The sequence below is a fragment of the Spea bombifrons genome, chromosome 3 (assembly GCF_027358695.1).
Source record: "Spea bombifrons isolate aSpeBom1 chromosome 3, aSpeBom1.2.pri, whole genome shotgun sequence".
Lineage (NCBI taxonomy): Eukaryota > Metazoa > Chordata > Amphibia > Anura > Pelobatidae > Spea > Spea bombifrons.
In genome coordinates, this window is record NC_071089.1 from 48474316 (window position 1) to 48492146 (window position 17831).

Genomic DNA, 17831 nt, shown 5'->3' on the forward strand with positions numbered 1-17831 from the left:
GAAAAAATCTGCCAAGAATAGACTAAAATCACTAATGGAAAGTCAGATACATACTTACCAGAAAAAGAAAAAAACACAGAAAAATGAGTGCAGAGGGGTTCAATAATTATGCAAGCAACTTAAGATTTCTTTCACAGCTAACAATGTTATCGTTCACAAATAAAATTTCAATGTCTTAAAATACTGTACGGCATAAAATGTAAATATATAAAATAATTGAAACTGGTAATATAACAAAACTGGTAATGGGCTTGGATTTTTTTTTTTTTTTTGAATAGTTAAAAAAAAAAAAAAAAAATCAAGAACAGGTACAACTGCTAGCATGATATATACACATGCAGTTTTATACGCGAGTTTATATAATTAAAAAAAAATGCCATTGGTATTATGTATAATATCCATCTTATAAAGAATTGTAGAGATCATCCTGGTATTTTCTAAATTTGTATATAATGTATATCATCCAAAAAACACTATGATATTAGCAAATAACAATATAGCTCCACTCGGATGTGAACAAAGTCAGTGTGTCAAGGTGAAACAAGTTGGTGTACTGAGCTACAGCAAAGTTTTTCCACGTATAATATTGTGTGGCGCATGCGTTCTATCAAGCAAACCCTTCCCATTTTTAATTCTGGATGGTTCATAGTGGCCATCTTGCTGATACATTTCATAAATTTTTTTTACATCTTGTTCTGAACCAAGCTTCTTGGACTTAACACACTGACTTAGTTCAGTGCAAGTGTTATAAATGTGCATTAAATGCGTCATAATCAGCAATGCCATGTTTAAATCAGCGCCTCCTATAGTTACATTTAAGACAGCTTCAGTGTTCATAGTGCATTACATGATATATGCACTGTTGATGTTTTGGTGTATTACCATATTGAGTATGCCTTAGTAGAGTGCCAGATACTGGTCTTACTTTACACTATATTGCTCTGTGGTATATAAGCAGTGGGACATTCTACCAAGAAAACATTTTCAGTGATTGCTATGCTATCACGTTTAGTTTGCAGATAAAGCCTTGATGCTGAAGCATTTGCCTGATGTTTACAACCAGTTGTCACATGCTGGAATGAAGACCATTGAGGACATTGTTGAACATGGAGTAGATCTGAAAAGGCAGAGTTTTGCTAGCAAAATCATAAAAACCTTGGGTCTCATTAAATTCACAATAAGTAATGTGTTTTGAAGGATTCACAAAATAAACCAAAGAATCCTCTAGGAAATCCATAAATTATGGTTTACTAGTACAGACTAAGACTACCTGATCAGCCATCAAATGTTAAGCTAAGTCACAAATTCATTTTAACAGAAAAGGTAATAAATGTAGTTTGGAATTTAGGTTTTAAGGCACTGGAATTAGAAAGCTAATGAACTGAGTCTTACCTAACACCCCGCTTGTTTCAATGGGGTATTCAAGGATTGATGTAGCTGGGGCCAGTGTGTAAGGATATTCATAGGGTGTGTAGATCAAGCCTGCTTCAGGACCTTGAGAAACTAACGTAGCAGTTGGATGTGGAGATCCATTTGGCATGACAGCGGCTGTCTGTATTTGTCTGATCAAAGGCATTAAGGTAGGTCCAGCTGGCGTAGGTGTACGCAGGGCAGCTGGTGGCAATACAGGTGCAGGCCCAGTCATTATCCTTGGAGCCTGAGCTGTTGCTGCAAGAGAAAAGGCAAGGGCTGCTAGAGTAAGCAAAGAAAAATTAGGAGGAGGTGAAGAGGTATCAGTATGGAAGGAGGGAAGAGAGGAATGGATAGTGGAAAAGAAGTAGAAATAAGCAGAAAAGAAGGGGAAATAATTAGTTCATGCACAGTTAACACAGTGCCAAAGAACACCACCGAAATGTAAATTAGCAATTCCCAATAACCTGTGTGATTTTGTACAAACATGCATATAATCATACAACAGCCTGCATTAAGCCATCTCAAAAACTGCAATTGATTAAAATAGAAAAAAGTGTTTTGTTATTAAAGTGTGTAAAAAAAAAAAAAAAAAAAAAAAAAAAGCGGAAATTATAATAGCAAGAAAAAATGTTAAATTAGCCAGTGGCTGAGACAAAGGAAATCCAGATGGCCAGAAAAAAAGCATATATTGTGATAATCATAAAAGAATGTAATTACAAAAAAAATAAGAAAAACATGCAATATTGTTAAATGTAAAAATATAATAGATTAAACATACCCAAAAAGCATCATACATTAAACAAATGGTTTAATACAAAAGAATGTATTAATGGAGCTGTAATAACTAGACAAGCCCATATAGCACCAGATTGAATACAATACATTCTTTTCTAAAGCAACTATCAAAAATAATTTAAGCCAGTAAACGCTTAATGCTCTCATGGCACAAAACAAACTATTAAGTTGAGAGATGAAACAAGGAGAACAAAACATGTATATTTTATACAGGTGCAATAACAATAACCTTGTAATGTGAGTGTGGATGCCCACCTTTAAGGCTACAAGGAATGCTAGCCAAAATGCTCTGATTTGAGGTTTATTCACTGAACACAAGTTTGCATGTGAGCTTCATGTTCAACAACTGACTTTTGCGTTATGAAAGGCTAATCCTTCCACATTTGCCTGCAAAAACTGCTGAGTTGATCCTGCATATTACAAAAAGGGACAGTTTACTGTTCCTAACAGCCCCACTATGTATATTAAAGTTCTTTGGGTACTGAAAATGTTTGCCCTTACACAATGTAGAAACTTCTGGTACCCTCCTATGTAGTCTGCCAATTAATGCAGGAAGACAATCCACTGAAACGTATGGGTACGCTTTCCATGCATGGCAACAGACCCACCCACAGCATTAACCAATACAGCGCTGGAGCAGACTGGCAGTAAGTATATTACATACTTTTCACCCCATCCTCCAGCTCGCCTCACCGACTGTCTTTCAGGAATTGCATCACGGATGGCGTCCCATTACCCAATGCTCAAGGTCTACAAGTTTGAGCTTATGGTAATCCTGCCATCCGCTCTGTCCACAATTCTTGACATATCTTACCGTTAACAACTCCACCATCCAACCAACAGGCCGACCAAGTCTCTCTGCCTTGGTGTCACACTTGACTCCGGTCTCTCACTTACCCATCACATCCAGGGCCTCATCAAACCCTGCTGCCTTCACCAGAAAAAAACATCTCCTGAATTCTTCATAAAAAGTCCTCATAAAAAGTTAAGTAACCCACCCCCTTGTGATATACTGTCTGGACTATTACTTCCTAAATAACCGATATCCCCTTCTCCCGCCTTTCACTGCTCCAATCTATCCTCAACACTGCAGCTAGTGTCACTGTTTCTCATCTGCTGCTGTGTTGTGCCCATACCTTTCAGAACCAAATTCACAAAAAAAAAATTACAATCACAAAACTTGTGACCCTGACCTACATGGCCCTCAACTACTCTACACTCCCCTATCTCTACACCACTATACAAATAGTGGCCCTTAACCACCCTCTTTGTTCCTCTTATGACTGCTGTCTCTCTCCTACAGTCATCATTACCTTTTCTCACTTTTGTATCAACTCAACTCATCCCCACCCAAGCAATCCTCTCCTAAGGCTTCACCACCAACTAGATTGTAAACTTGCAAGAGCAGGGGCCTCTTCTCCTTTTGTACCAGCTCGTTACTGTGCGTGACTTCAAATTATCCCACGGATTGTACCAGCCCTACAGAAGCTGCTGGCGCTATAAAAATGTAGTGCAGGAAGATGCGTATGGCAGAACACATTTTTCTGCACCGAAAATATCTTGGGGTGGACAAGCAGACAAATGCACGCGTCAGACTTCTTCAGAATCTGCCATGTATTTGACAGGAGGACAACAAATTTAGAGACCATAGCTATCATATGCATTAAAATTAATCTGAATAATCTTGATTAAATCATTCATCAATATGCAAGGCCAACTCAATTGAGTTGGCAAAAAAAAGCTACATAGTGCAGTGTTAAACTGCAAAACTTGCAAATTTCTGCTGTAGTGAATAAACCCTGTCATATGACACTAGACAGTCATGCATGTGACCATTGCAACATTCATTTTGCAACTGTGCTTTAGAATAAACCACAACCCGGTATTTACATTTTAGGCATATAGAGATTTTCTTAAAGTTAGTTAACTCAAGGAAACCGTACATTTGCTGCATGGAAATACATCAGAAATGTGAACATTTTCCTTACGTGATTTTAAATTGGCATCCCTGTAGGTACCGTTAAGGATGGCCAGTTCCATCAGCTGCATTTTTTTTAAACTGTCTTCTCCTTCTGCCTGCAATTGGAAAAACATCTTAAAGTTACCAGAAATATATTAAAGCTCATTTAAGGCGTCATACACAATTTACACACATTTGCATTTATACATGTACACATCTGTTGTATACATTTACGCCAGTGATTAATTACCAAAATCGAGGCCTATTTTGAAAACACTGAGAATTCGGCAACTGTCTGTGTGTGAGGAAGGTAGGAAAGCAATGCGTTTCATATTATTTATATTTAAACAAATGTTAGGTACTGTAAACCAGTGGCGTCCACTACACTACCCCATCCATGTTGACCAGTTTGATTTTAAACCCCGTAAGCCTTTTGAAGTGTACATTATACATGGGTGTCACAAAAATCTGGAGACAAGGATAAGCAAACCAAGAGAACTACCCTGCTTCCAGGAAAAAAGCATTATGCAGGTCATTTAAAAAGTTTACAAATACTAGCTAAAAATGCAAACCATTTCTTAATGATAAAATTGTCAGTTTTTTTTATATTGGCAAGTGATCAATATTATCTATTAAAGAAACAAACATCAGTGGGTCCCTCTGGAGACAGACACTCTTATTGTTTACCACAAGTTAGTATAAGGTTTTTCTAGAAGAATGGCCCAATGTAAAAAATAACAATTACAAAAAGCTATTCCAAAAGTAGTCTGCACACATGGCATTTCTAAAATATGGTAATTTAGAAAGCAATACTAGTATCGGTATAAAAAAGGGATGAGTCTTTTAGAAATACAACTTTTCATTTTCACAGTAATATAAAGTGATGTATGGTAATTGTGTTTGCCATTGAAGACAATGTAATAAAAACTCAACTATGTATTCACCAAGCATGCAATTTTAAAAACATCTCCCTATCATAAAGTCAGCTTTGGCCACAGTGTGGGGAGCAGAAGAGATTACCTGAGGACAATGAAATTGGATTATACTGTCCTAGAACACGCACAGCCAGGCCTTGTAATTTTGTAGTTATAAATTTACGTAAACAAAAGCTGTGAAGTGGTATGAAAGGATAAAGCAAGGTAGCAAAATACTTAGTGAAGCACAGATCAGTATATCGCCCTTGTGTACAACCAAGCTGTGCAGAAAGTTAACAAGTTTGATTTACAGGTTTGATTTTGCTTCTAACCAGAAGATGGCACTATTGGTTCATTTTTATTTAAAGCAGACTGCATGTGTGCTGTGATGAATAATTCTAATTTTACTGGCGTCCAATTGGTCTATTTGGGAAGCACCAAGAGAAATGTTTTTCCAACACATTGGGTGCTGTATTAGTGCTCTATTTTTTAAAAATACAAAATTGGGCATTGCCTTCTGTTGACTTGCCCTCTCTACAACAAATAGCTGATCAATTAACCAAACATATGCACCATATCTATTCTAGCTGCATGCATTTTTTAAGGCACTTCAGGATGAAGCGAGAGGTTTGGCAAAGGAAGCAAAGTTGACGTCTTACAGTATTTATTACTACCTGTTTATTCTTTACAACAAAGCTCAGCCATTTGTATTAGAAGGAGACTTCTTTAAGCAAACATCAATGAGGCCACTTAAAGTTGGATTTGCATTTCTTAGGATTAAGTTCAGGCAATTGACTCAAACCTTTTATCCTCTTACTTCAATGTTCCTCTTGTATTCCACACATAGAACATAAAAAAATGTTTCAATGGCATATTTTAGGCTAGAACCTGTTCATATTTGTTGCCTGACCGATGCAATAGCATGACCAGGATGATGGGATTTGGGGAGGGTGGTCTTTTTTTCTGAAGAAAATCAGAATTCATAGTAGGGTGCAGAAGGTCTTCCCCTCTTTATCGAGTACAGTTGTTGGACAATTGGGGAGACTAACATTTGTCTCTCATCACCTGGAGAGATGTTATTCTATATATATTCACTTTTTTTTTGTAAAAAATTGTAAATGCTAACCATCACAGGAGAATTTTGCTGACATTGTCATCTGTACCAGTCAGATATAAAAGGCCCTAAGGGATCTGCACACATTACACATACTGGTTTCTTCTTGCTCCCAGCTAGGCCTCCTAAAGGATTGTCATGCATGGTAACAGCTGCAAAACCCCGGCCCAACCCTGTGAAATGCCTTTCCGACAGCACATGTTGTGGAATGCTTTTATCTAGCTGACAAAGAGAACCTTCAACTGCAATTCACTGCTCCCAAACATACCATGGGCCAGTTAAGTATGCTTTGCACATGAATGTTCCCTTTCACCTAAAAAATCAATTCGTACTTTATAAAGAAAAAAAAACAGTATAGCACAGATTCCTAGACACGTCTGTACCGAGTCAAATATGCCACTTCTGATATTGAATTGAACTTAACTTTCACAGATCTGCAATGGTTTTTTTTTTTAGCCAATTTGTTCGCAGTCTAAGAGACTGTTTTGATTGTGAGATTACAATGATTTTTTTGTAACCTAGCATATACCCCGAAAACTGGAACCACTGTCAGGCAAGACGCTTTCTGTGGAAATGCTAAACACTTTATACTGTGTTCAAATCCAGAAGGCATACTGAATAGGGAAACAGGATGTAGCCTGCCTAAGACTGTTCTTCCTGAGGCTTTTTATAGAAATTCAGAAGCTTACTAAACATCTACAAAAGACTTCTAGCAAATTACTAAAGGCACGATACTAGACGTAACTCGTTTCACTATCATATCCATCAGGAATGTTTACTGAAATATGTTAAAGATACAGCAACGCTAAAAACAAGCCATTGCACGAAAACCGTAGCCTAAAGGGAGAAACCCCCAGTGCCATGGTTTTGTATGTCAACACATTTCACTTCTAGATGTGGTTTATATAGTTGAAGAATACTTCCACTTAAAAGGAAAATGTCACCCAAAGTGCACTTTAAAGCTGAAAATGATAGCCACCTATAAGGGAGTTTAAACCAAGGGAAAGGGTGACAATGACTAGATCTTTAGAGGCACATTAAGACATGCGATTTAATGTGGCATATTGTCCATTACTAGCAGTAGGAAGGGTGTAAGGCATGGTCAATCTTCTAGGACTGTTGCTTCCACACAGTCTAAAATTGCAGGGAAATCACTGCAGATTACAATTTTTTTTTTTTACAGGCCTTATGAGGAAAAAACAAACAGTGAAGCACTGTTTTTTCCTCAGTATCCTTTCTTAATGCCTTACCATGCTTTTTGCTTGCTTGCTAGCTGGACAGGCAAAGATAAATTAGTATCATTATTTCTCTGGAGCAACATAGCCTCCTTATCTTCTTCAGAGAACAGACTAGGTTCAAATGATATGCAAAGATGACTTCACTGTTTCACTTGACAAATTGGTGGGTCATAATGTTAAAGATACACTAGGGAAACATCTCCACATTATCTTTTTACATTGCCCATCACCTTATCTGACATTAACCTATTTAATCACAATTCAGTTTAACTGGCTTTTTTTGCCTTTTCAGAGGTTTTTACATTTTCTGCAAGAAAACAACAAATAAAAATGGAAACAATTTACCTTCTTAGGATTACGGCCTATAACATACAAAGCAACCAGGTAAATTGCTTTCAAATGGCGTATTTTACATAGACACACGCACACATCTATGAATATTCATTTTATGGAGAGCATGTTCACTAGGCCAAAGACTGACTGGCACAAAGTGGTGTTTATTTTAAAAACAATGATATTAAATGAAACGTTTACATTGAACACTGTTACATTTTATTGACTAGCGGAGTTGACTAATCACCAGAGCGGGAAAGCTCCCCCTCTTCTGACTTTGGAACTTGAATGGCGCCTAGGATAAAGTTGTTTAAGGTAGGGAAGACCTTAAACAACTTTGTTAATTGTATGTGGCTGTGTTGGAAATTGGCTTTCAAGTGGATTTATTGTTAGCTTTTGTTTTTCTTTTCTTCTTTCCAGTGTTGCCACAGCAATGGTTGTTTACCTCAAGATTTGGGGAGTCAGGATAGGTATGACAGGATATTGGAGGCTGGGGGTGAAACAAGGTACACATATATGTCAGGAGCACAAGCCATTGACTATATGTTGATGCTGGCAAGTTAATGAAGATGAAGTGGCAACAACTGTAATACTGGATTGTATTTTGTTTTTGTTTATTTTTGTTTTTTTTTAATAAAAGCCCTAGTAACCCTAAATCCAGCCCAATAAATTGCACATATCTCACACATCTACGATTACATGTTTTACTACCTATGTTAGTAAGGGTTGTTATTTTTCAGGTACACATACATTTCATGTCAATGACAGCAATGTAAAGTGCAATCCAGAATTTTATGGGATGCATATGCTCAATGAAGAAATTACTCTACACCCTGAACTGTACAGCAATGATGTGGTTAATCTATGTGCATCCCCCATACTGTGCTCAGCACATCACATCTACTGGGCAGGAACATGCTGTTGCTGAGCACAAAAACACCAGTTCTTTAGGCCGTAACCGATTTTTTCAGCAAATCTGAAGATTAACCGAGCTTAAGTGATGTTCATCACTTAAGGCAATTTTATAAAGCACAGAGTCCATTTTCTCACATTGCAAGCTGCAGTTTAGCCAATGGACAAGTCGTCAGGTGAAGGTTTAGATTCCCTGAGAGTCTGCAACAGCATTGACTGGAAAACTGAATGCAAGACCTAACCATGCTTACTTGAGAGACATCTCAAATTATTTTACTTTTATTTACTTTGGGTTAAAATGCAGTGCAGTCCCATTGATTCAGCTTCATGGTAAGCAATATAGCCAAGATAGATATTAGATAGAACTGGACAAACTGGGGTACTTTTATTTAGCAGCCGGCTAAGCAATATACGGACATGTAATGTGACTGAATCCCCACTATTGTTTAATGAATGGCATTCACGGTACATACGCCAAATTCTTGCTATGTTTTGGGGTTTTAACACAAAGCAGGTTTTAATATATTAATCTTTGAAGCATTCAGTTTCAAATCACATGCACAGCACTGTGGGGGGGAAAATAGCATAATGTATTAAAAAACAAACAATGGAAGATATTGATGTTTAGCAAGTCTTACCTAGAAAAGGCATATGCATCCTCTTCTTGGTACAATGTACACATTTAATTTTCTTTCACTTTGGGGGATTTCATGCAAAGTCTTATGAAATGTACTTACTGTATTTGGAATAACCTAACAGCTTATTTTATAAAAAAAAACAAAACAAACTTGCTCTGCTTATAGTTCAGAAAAACATTTTACAGATTTAATCAGACTTGCAAAATTGTTTCAAGGGAACGCCTCTCGCTTTTAAAAAGTTCAGTCATTTGTGCGTAGCAGACAGACCGGCAGGCAGTTACAACACTATCAATGCAGTTCTACTCCAGCCAGGAGAGAATGCCAATTACTATATTCTTGGTCCTCAGACTGTGCATGACTAAAAGCAAGCCCATTCTGATTCTTCATACTGCTGCTTGTACTGATGGGACGGGATACAACTAAAATAGTGAAAAGGAGTTTTGGAAGTTGTAAGCAATCTTAACGCACATCCTATCCACTAGATAGTAAGCTCATAAGAAGAACCCTCTTCACTTGTTTCTGTAAGTCACGTTACACTCATTTTAAATGCTTTATCACTTGTTCGCACACACATGTGCATGTGGGTCTGACAAAAAGTACAAAAACAATGTAGAAAACCCCTTTTCTGTGTTATGTAAAAAAAACCATTTCAAAATATTTGACGCCTGGATGTTAGCATGGCCGACTCATGCTTGTCAGCTGATTTAACAATATATTAGCTGCCAGCATACAGCCTTGATTCCCCCCCATTTTGTACTCAAGGTAGCCGACAGCCACATAAGGCTGCCTGTTTTATGCTCAAAGTCGTGTCTATTCCTAAAGAGAAGTCTGTCACTAAGCAATACAATATTAAGTTTTAACTAAGAACACAGACCGAACGGCCTCATACAACACATTGTTTACTACACTGGTACAGCAGGCTAATGTGGATCCTGGCTTATAGTCTGTATTTTGTAGAATCAGCTTTCTAGATTTAATACAGCGGTCCTTTAAGAACAAACATGTATACATGATTACATAAGGTCAGTGGATGTGCTGTATTGATATTGCCTCTGCTGCACACCTCATGGTATACAATTTTGTTTCCACCTAAACATACTTGTGGAAACATTGTACAACCTATGGTTGTATATTAAACCGAATATTGTTCTAAATATGATAGGACGACAATGTAGTGTCAAAAAACAAAATCTATAAATCTAATTTTCATGGTTAGTTTCTGCTGATTTCCTAGATTTTTGCAGCAGAGCGCAAGACAGGGTTGCCACACATATTGCTGACCGGCAAATTAAAGTTATTATGTCAGCAATCAGTCTTGCATGTAGCGTTGGGACACAAACAAATCAAGCTTTTCAAAAAGAATTGATGCATTAAGTTTTATATATATATATATATATATATATATATTCAGCAACATTAAACTACTCAATATATTTAGCTTTTTGCTAAATTGGGGTTTTAGCATCATTACATATTTTTAAAAACATAGTGATGGAAGCCAGTAACATTTTGAGTTTGTAGGGTGAAGAGGTTTGGTTTAAGGCAATACAAAGAGTGAGCCTGTGGGCTAGTTTTTCTGTTAACCCTTTCACAGTATAATCAGCAAGTAGTGGTGCTGGGGGTATGCTTGGAAGTATGCTGCAGTGTTTTACGACCCAACTCAGTGTGGTAAAGAACCTGAGCTACAGACTTCCCTCCCATGTGACACCAAATGTATGGTCTCCTAGATACAAAGGTGATTCCTATAAAAATAGCAATCTGAGAGAGACTGAATTTCCTAGACTTTCATTTGTATTTATTTTTTATAAGGGATTTTTGTAGAGTTTTATTTATTTTTGTGTGTCCTTTACCATTATTTTGCATAAGCACTGTGACCATATTACTCATATTAAATATAACTGTTACAGTTTTTTTTTCCCCAATTCTGACATTACATTTGCTAAATCGATTTTTTTCTCTCCAATTAGAGTAAGCCCAGGGGGTACCAAAGCCTCCTTAGGTATTTTTAAAAACCTTGCAAAGAAGATGGTGGTAGCAGCAGCAAGTAAAGTTTAGGGGTTTACTTGTTTTATGACGTGTCAAGGGTATATTGTAAACCTATTATATACACACACACACACATATATAATTGTATCCTGTTATAGTGGAATGTATGTATTTTTTTTAACAAATGTCCTATTACTTGAATCGGTCTACATTTTCAACAGGAAATCAAGAGAAAGCCAGCATTCACGAGATCTTAGAAAGTGACTAGGCTATTTAATTTGGTAAACAATTATATATAATCCAGTATGCAAACTAAAATATCCAAGTTGTTTATTTCCTGTGGAAAACTGATGCCGGCGCATCCTGTTATATATTCTAACCAGACAACCCAATCCTCTTCCCACACGCTTCCTCTTTGGGAGGACTTAGTAAGAATAGCGTTTGTATTGAAAGTTTTTCACCAGCAGCCAAAAATTCTGTTTTTATGCAAAAAAAAACTACTACACCACTAATGTAATGCTGTGCATTAGATGGGTCTAAAAACCCTGGGCAAAAAATGCAACCTACCAGATGCTGTTAAACCATCACAAAGCTCAGTCAATATGTTAAATTTATATACGTCTCTGTCTATTTCTATATACATATATACACACACAGTCTTCAGATGGGGAAAAAAGTTAGTCCGCTCAGAGAAAGTTTATAGATTTCTAGAAAGAGTGTCAAGAACAGTTAACTAAATTGTTAAATATGCATTAAAAATACTATGCCATTAACCTAGATATTTTTGTAGCCCAAATCTTTTCAAACACTCCTTCAGCCTAGTAACAATGCAGTTCAATCTTACAGTGTTGATACATTAATCTGAAGGTGTGTGAGCACTAATTTAACACTTCTACTATCTGTGAAATACCACAGCCTATATTGCTAGGATAGGAAAAATATATTTCCTCTTTTCCAATGCACTGAAAAAGTTAAGAAAAATGTTTAGCATATGTCATATCAAATGTGTATATCTGAATCCAATGTGTGGTGTAGAATGTCTACATTATAATATGTGTGTGTGTGTTTTCAGGTAATTATGTATTAGCCATTTGCATCAGTTTTGTCTTAGTTTGATCCAAAAATACACGGACTTCTTGTCATAGTGCCTCAATGGGTCTGTTTATCATTCAACTGGACACTCAGACCAATGAAAGTTTACGGAGAAATGTACTTTTACTGTGAGTGTGGTGTCTGAGAAGGGAAATATCACAATGGCAGCCTCCAGTGGAACAAAATGAGAAAATCAGGTATTTTGGGATCAAAATGCAAAATTCTCATTAGACTTCCCCTTTAAACATTTAATTAAAAGCCAACTTGAACACAAATCCTAACTGCAACAGTCCCATGCAATTCAACGAGTATGATTATGTGCTTCCCGTCAGAAGGTTAAATTTCATCTGCAATTGTTGTTAAAATGACGGTTTTACTAAGGCACCAAAGAAACCATTGCTGCTACTTTCCTATAATTCTGGAACTCAAGCTCCTAATACCTGGGGAGATGAGAAAGGTTTGATCCTAATGTTAATTATAACATCTATATACAAAAATGTTCACTTACTGCTGGAACAAGTAATTTTTTTACTTCTTCCACTGCTCTCTTCAGCTTTACTTCTGCTCTGTTCTGTGCATCTTCTACAGTTATCAATACATGTAGGTCTTCATTAAGGTGCTCCCAGTTTGGTTTTCCTCTGTTTTGTTCCTCCTAGGCAAGAGAAAGTAATTATGAGTGCATTGCATTTTTTGTTCCAGAACAACTGGTTTAAAAAGGAACATCCCAAACAATCCAGAATCATTTCAAAATGTTAGCCTCCCAATAGGTAATGCATATTAGATGCACTACCATTAAACGGCAGCAAGAATAAGGCATACAAGACATAGAAACACATGTCTGATAGCAGATAAGATGCAAAAGAAGATAACCATTCGTCCATCTAGTCTGCCCTTTTTTCCTAATATAAAAGGCTCAAACCTTAATTCGTTCTTGATTGTGTTAGCTTCAGGATGGATTTCACTTTACAATAAGAATATCTCAGTTTCTAGAGAGAGAAGCTCCCATAGATTCATACATGATTATGGCAATGTGCGCTATGGGATATGCGATGTGTATTGATTATTGGTCTATTGATTATTGCGTAATTTAAGAATACTGTGTGCATGCAATATGATCAAAGTGGCTGCAGTGGCGGTGACTACAGCTATACAAGAACGATCAAAAAATAGATATAATTTGGCCAAAAAAAAAAAAAAACTAAAAACTCCATTCAGCTTATGTTTGGCAATTTCTGAAGTGAAGGCTCAAAGCAAACATCGCTTGGTCTTCTATTCAGGATAAACGTATAGCTACCCCAAGCTTGGTTAAATTCCCCCATTTTAATCCACTATAAAACCACCATGAAAAACATTTGTTGCTTTTGTATGCTACCCTGTATTTAAATACAAGGTGAAGTTTGTTTCAAAATCAGCACTATACAATAAGTAGCAAAACCAGTTGCTACAATCCACCCCAGCTCTGCATATACAATAACAGTAAATGCTATATGTACGCCTGTAAATAAATTAAAATGACTGCTCAAGTTTGCTAAAATGGTTAAAGCAAGATTCCATGAACTTGTAATGCAACACACATGACTATCTAGAAGGAACCTGTCTGGGGGATCAACTCAAATCCTAGCCTTTTAAGCGCAATTGGTTTAATGTATTTAAATATTCAAAAGTAACACCTCAGGTAATGGAACCATGAAAGAGGCGGTTCTTACCAAAATAAAAAAGTGGCAAGTATTCGCATGTTTCAAAGCTTGTTTTATATTAAAACAAACACAGATAATCGGTGGTTTAACTGAGCATTTTAGAGCCAAGGTTTCAAAGCAGGCGCTTAGTGCATGAGACAATCAGAAGAGTACAACTCTCAATACATTTAATGACAATTGCAAATAAGATTCAGCTGCACATAGGTAAATAAGTCATCCACATTCCCCTAATTAACAAGAGACAAGGAAGCAGCAGTGCTGCCTGAATGAACATATCCTGCACAAGGGACAGTAAATCAAGTAGCAAGGAAAATTGTAAGTGTGTTTTTTATAAAACACTCATCTACAGACACCAGAGACGAGACTAGGGCTGCAACAACTAATCGATAAAATCGATAATAATCGATAATGAAATTCGTTGGCAACGAATTTCATTATCGATTAGTTGAATCGATTATAAAATGAGGGTTTTTTCAGAGCAAACGCTCTGAAAAATCCCCCTCATTATATAATCCGTTTAGTCTGACTCACCGTCTCACAGCAGCAGCTCCTACTTACTCCCCCTCCCTGTAATCACTGTGACAACTGGCCCCGCCCCTTCCTTCTCCAGGCCAGAACCACATGGCTGTGACACTCATCTAACTGTAAGTATATGTATAACTGCCCCTAAATTAACCCTAAACACCCCACTAACCATAACTGCCCCTAAATTAACCCCCACTTCCCCTAATTTTCAGTAGCCCAAATATATATATATATATATATATATATATATATATATATATATATATATATATACACATATATATATATATACACACATACACATTATATATATATATATATATATATATATATATATATTTGGGCTACTGAAAGTTAGGGGAGGTGGGGGTTAATTTAGGGGCAGTTATGGTTAGTGGGGTGTTTAGGGTTAATTTAGGGGCAGTTATGGTTAATTGGGTGTTTAGGGTTAATTTAGGGGCAGTTATGTTAATAGGGTGTTTAGGGTTAATTTAGGAGCAGCTGTGGTTAATGGGGTGTTTGGGGTTAATTTGAGGCAGTTGTGGTTAATGGTGTGTTTAGGGTTAATTTAGGGGATGCTGTGGTTGATGGGGTCTTTAGGGTTAATTTAGGGGATGCTGTGGTTAAGGGGGTGTTAAGGGTTAATTTAGGGGCAGTTATGGTTAATGGGGAGTTTAGGGTTAATTTAGGGGAATCTAAATCCTGGGGGCAGTGAAGTGACATATCTGGGGGTATAAGGCATATACAGTATATAAGGCATATGTGGGGAGGGCAGTGTGGCATGTCTGGGGAGGACGGAGTGGTGTATCAGGGTGTATAAGGCATATCTGGGGGTAGAGTGGCATATCTGGGGGTAGAGAAGTGGCATGTCTGGGAGGCAGGGTGGCATGTCTGGGGAGGATGGAGTGGGGTATCAGGGGATATAAGGCGTATCAGGCACAGTGGCAGATGTGGGAGGCAGCGTGGAGTGGCAGATGTGGCAGGCAGCGTGGAGTGGCAGATGTGGGAGGCAGCATGGCGTGGCATATGTGGGAGGCAGCGTGGAGTGGCAGATGTGGGAGGCAGCGTGGAGTGGCAGATGTGGGAGGCAGCGTGGAGTGCTGTGGGAGGCAGCGTGGCATATGTGGGGGGGCAGCATGGCATGTCTGGGAGGCAGCGTAGCAAGCCTGGGCTCAAATGTGCATCAATTGGGGGGCTGGTTGGGAAATAAAGACAAGAAATGTATTATCAAAGTTTTTTTATTCTGCTGTTTGTATTTAACATCATTTGTTTAGTAAATTATTTTAAATAAATTAAAAATTTACATTCATTTTTTTTTATCCGATTAATCGATTAATCGAAAAAATAATCGGCCAACTAATCGATTATTAAAATAATCGTTAGTTGCAGCCCTAGACGAGACAGAAGGCTTTTTTTCCCCCTCAGAAATCTTATGGTGCTGCCACAACCACAAGGGATTCTGGGTAGGCTCATGCAAATAAGGTCAATAATTATCACCTTTGCCTCTATATCCACTTTATACATGGATCCCTTGAACGTAGTTGCCCGCTGTACAAGACGGCCTTTAGACATAACTTGGGAAGAGGTGTGTGTGGGTTTGTATAATATATATATATATATATATATTATGCACAGACCCTTTGCTTCTTATGAGGGAATGGTGTTTACAACTATTGAGTATTTATATGGTAATCAAAATATAGTAATATTCTACAGACACAAAGTACTTAATCTGATCATTGTAAAGATTCAGAAGTGCAGGGCATTTCATATGATGAAGGGAAAATCGCAACATTTTAAAATATGTAGTTGTACTATAGAGGCAAGAAGACTTTATACACAGAAAACATACTGAAACTTTGTTGCACACAGAAAATAAAGTTGGACCTTTTAATAATTCACTAGCCTTAAAGAAACCTTTCATATTTATGTGCTTAAAAGTAAAGGTTTAGCGAATCGGCATTATCCCTCAGTTCCAATACCATTTGTTGCCCAATAGTGAAGTGCATCATAAGTTTGTATTAACAGGGAGATATTCAATATTTTATAACACATTTAAAACAAGATAAAAAAAAAAAATACAATTGCGCAATAAAAGTGGATGAGTTGAAATGATGTGAAGTCTTGTCTGATTGCTGCTGTTCTAATACAAAAAAGTTAACTGGTTTTCTGCACAAACACTTGGCATCACAGCAGATTGCCCTAACCCCCTGGTGATCCAAGGCTTTAATTGTGCATTTATAGGTAGGGAAATTAGCAAAGACTTTTTGCGCCTACTGTGTGTCTAATGGCAAGAGTTCACACATACACTGTGTAGCTAAGAATGCTCACAATATATAAAAAAGGGCACATTTTAAAACAGTTTCCTGTTAATATGACATAAGGGCTTAAGAGCACCCCGAGGCACCACAATTAAATTATATATATATATATATATATATATATATCTATTTATCTATATCTATATATCATATACACACACTTGTCCTTTATCTCACTGTTTTACTATCTTTAAGTAGTCTAGCCAATTAGTTTCCGTGTTAAAAAAAAAAAATCAATGATAGCAACTCTTATAAACTATTATCCAGCAGGATGCACCATCCCTCACGAGACTACATCAATTATGAAGTGTACTCTAGCATTGTTAAGACTGATACATGAAGATCCCTCGGAGATGTACTTAACCTACATCATCATACAGAAGGAGTTTTCAAAAGATAAAGAGGTTTGTGAAAGGCTACCTGCTGAAATATAGCAATTCTGTGCTCTGAATTGCCGCTAGTGAATTGTCTGTATGTGAAATCACTTGGTGATTAAATTACTTAGTATATTTAATATCTAGTAAGAAACAGCTCATATTTCCCAAATTACACTACATTATTAATTGGGGAACTTCACAGAAAATGCACATTGCATAAAATTGCATCTTCCAGCATTTAATATATTTTGGCATAAAAACTAGGAGGGGGATATAGTAAAAAGGCTTTAGGGAAATAGGCAAAAAAAGAAATAAATCAAAAAGATCAAAAAGATGCATTACCGGAAGTAAAAGCCTCTAGCAGACGAACCATGATAAAATGTTCCTTTCCAAGAAGCCTATTTTAGGAAGACTTTTGTCTTAATTACTGGAGTGACCTCACACATACAAACATTTTAACTGTCGTGTAAAGTTTCTATGGGCAGCTGAACCCACAAGCACTTAAGGCAGACGGTT

At 37.0% G+C, this 17831-nt stretch overlaps 1 protein-coding gene across 8 annotated transcripts in view; it reads right to left on the reverse strand.

The window, feature by feature from the left end:
- Positions 1 to 17831, reverse strand: part of QKI (QKI, KH domain containing RNA binding) — a 66483-nt gene that overhangs the window by 6272 nt on the left and 42380 nt on the right. For 4 of the 8 annotated variants that reach the window (XM_053460225.1, XM_053460222.1, XM_053460228.1 and 1 more), the window contains 3 exons: positions 12904 to 13047; positions 4197 to 4284; positions 1393 to 1692 (listed from right to left, as the gene is read on the reverse strand). In XM_053460225.1, coding sequence (XP_053316200.1) covers positions 1393 to 1692; positions 4197 to 4284; positions 12904 to 13047 — 532 coding nt within the window. The remainder of the gene's footprint in view (positions 1 to 1392; positions 1693 to 4196; positions 4285 to 12903; positions 13048 to 17831) is intronic. The other 4 variants (XM_053460227.1, XM_053460224.1, XM_053460223.1 and 1 more) reach the window with 2 other exon arrangements.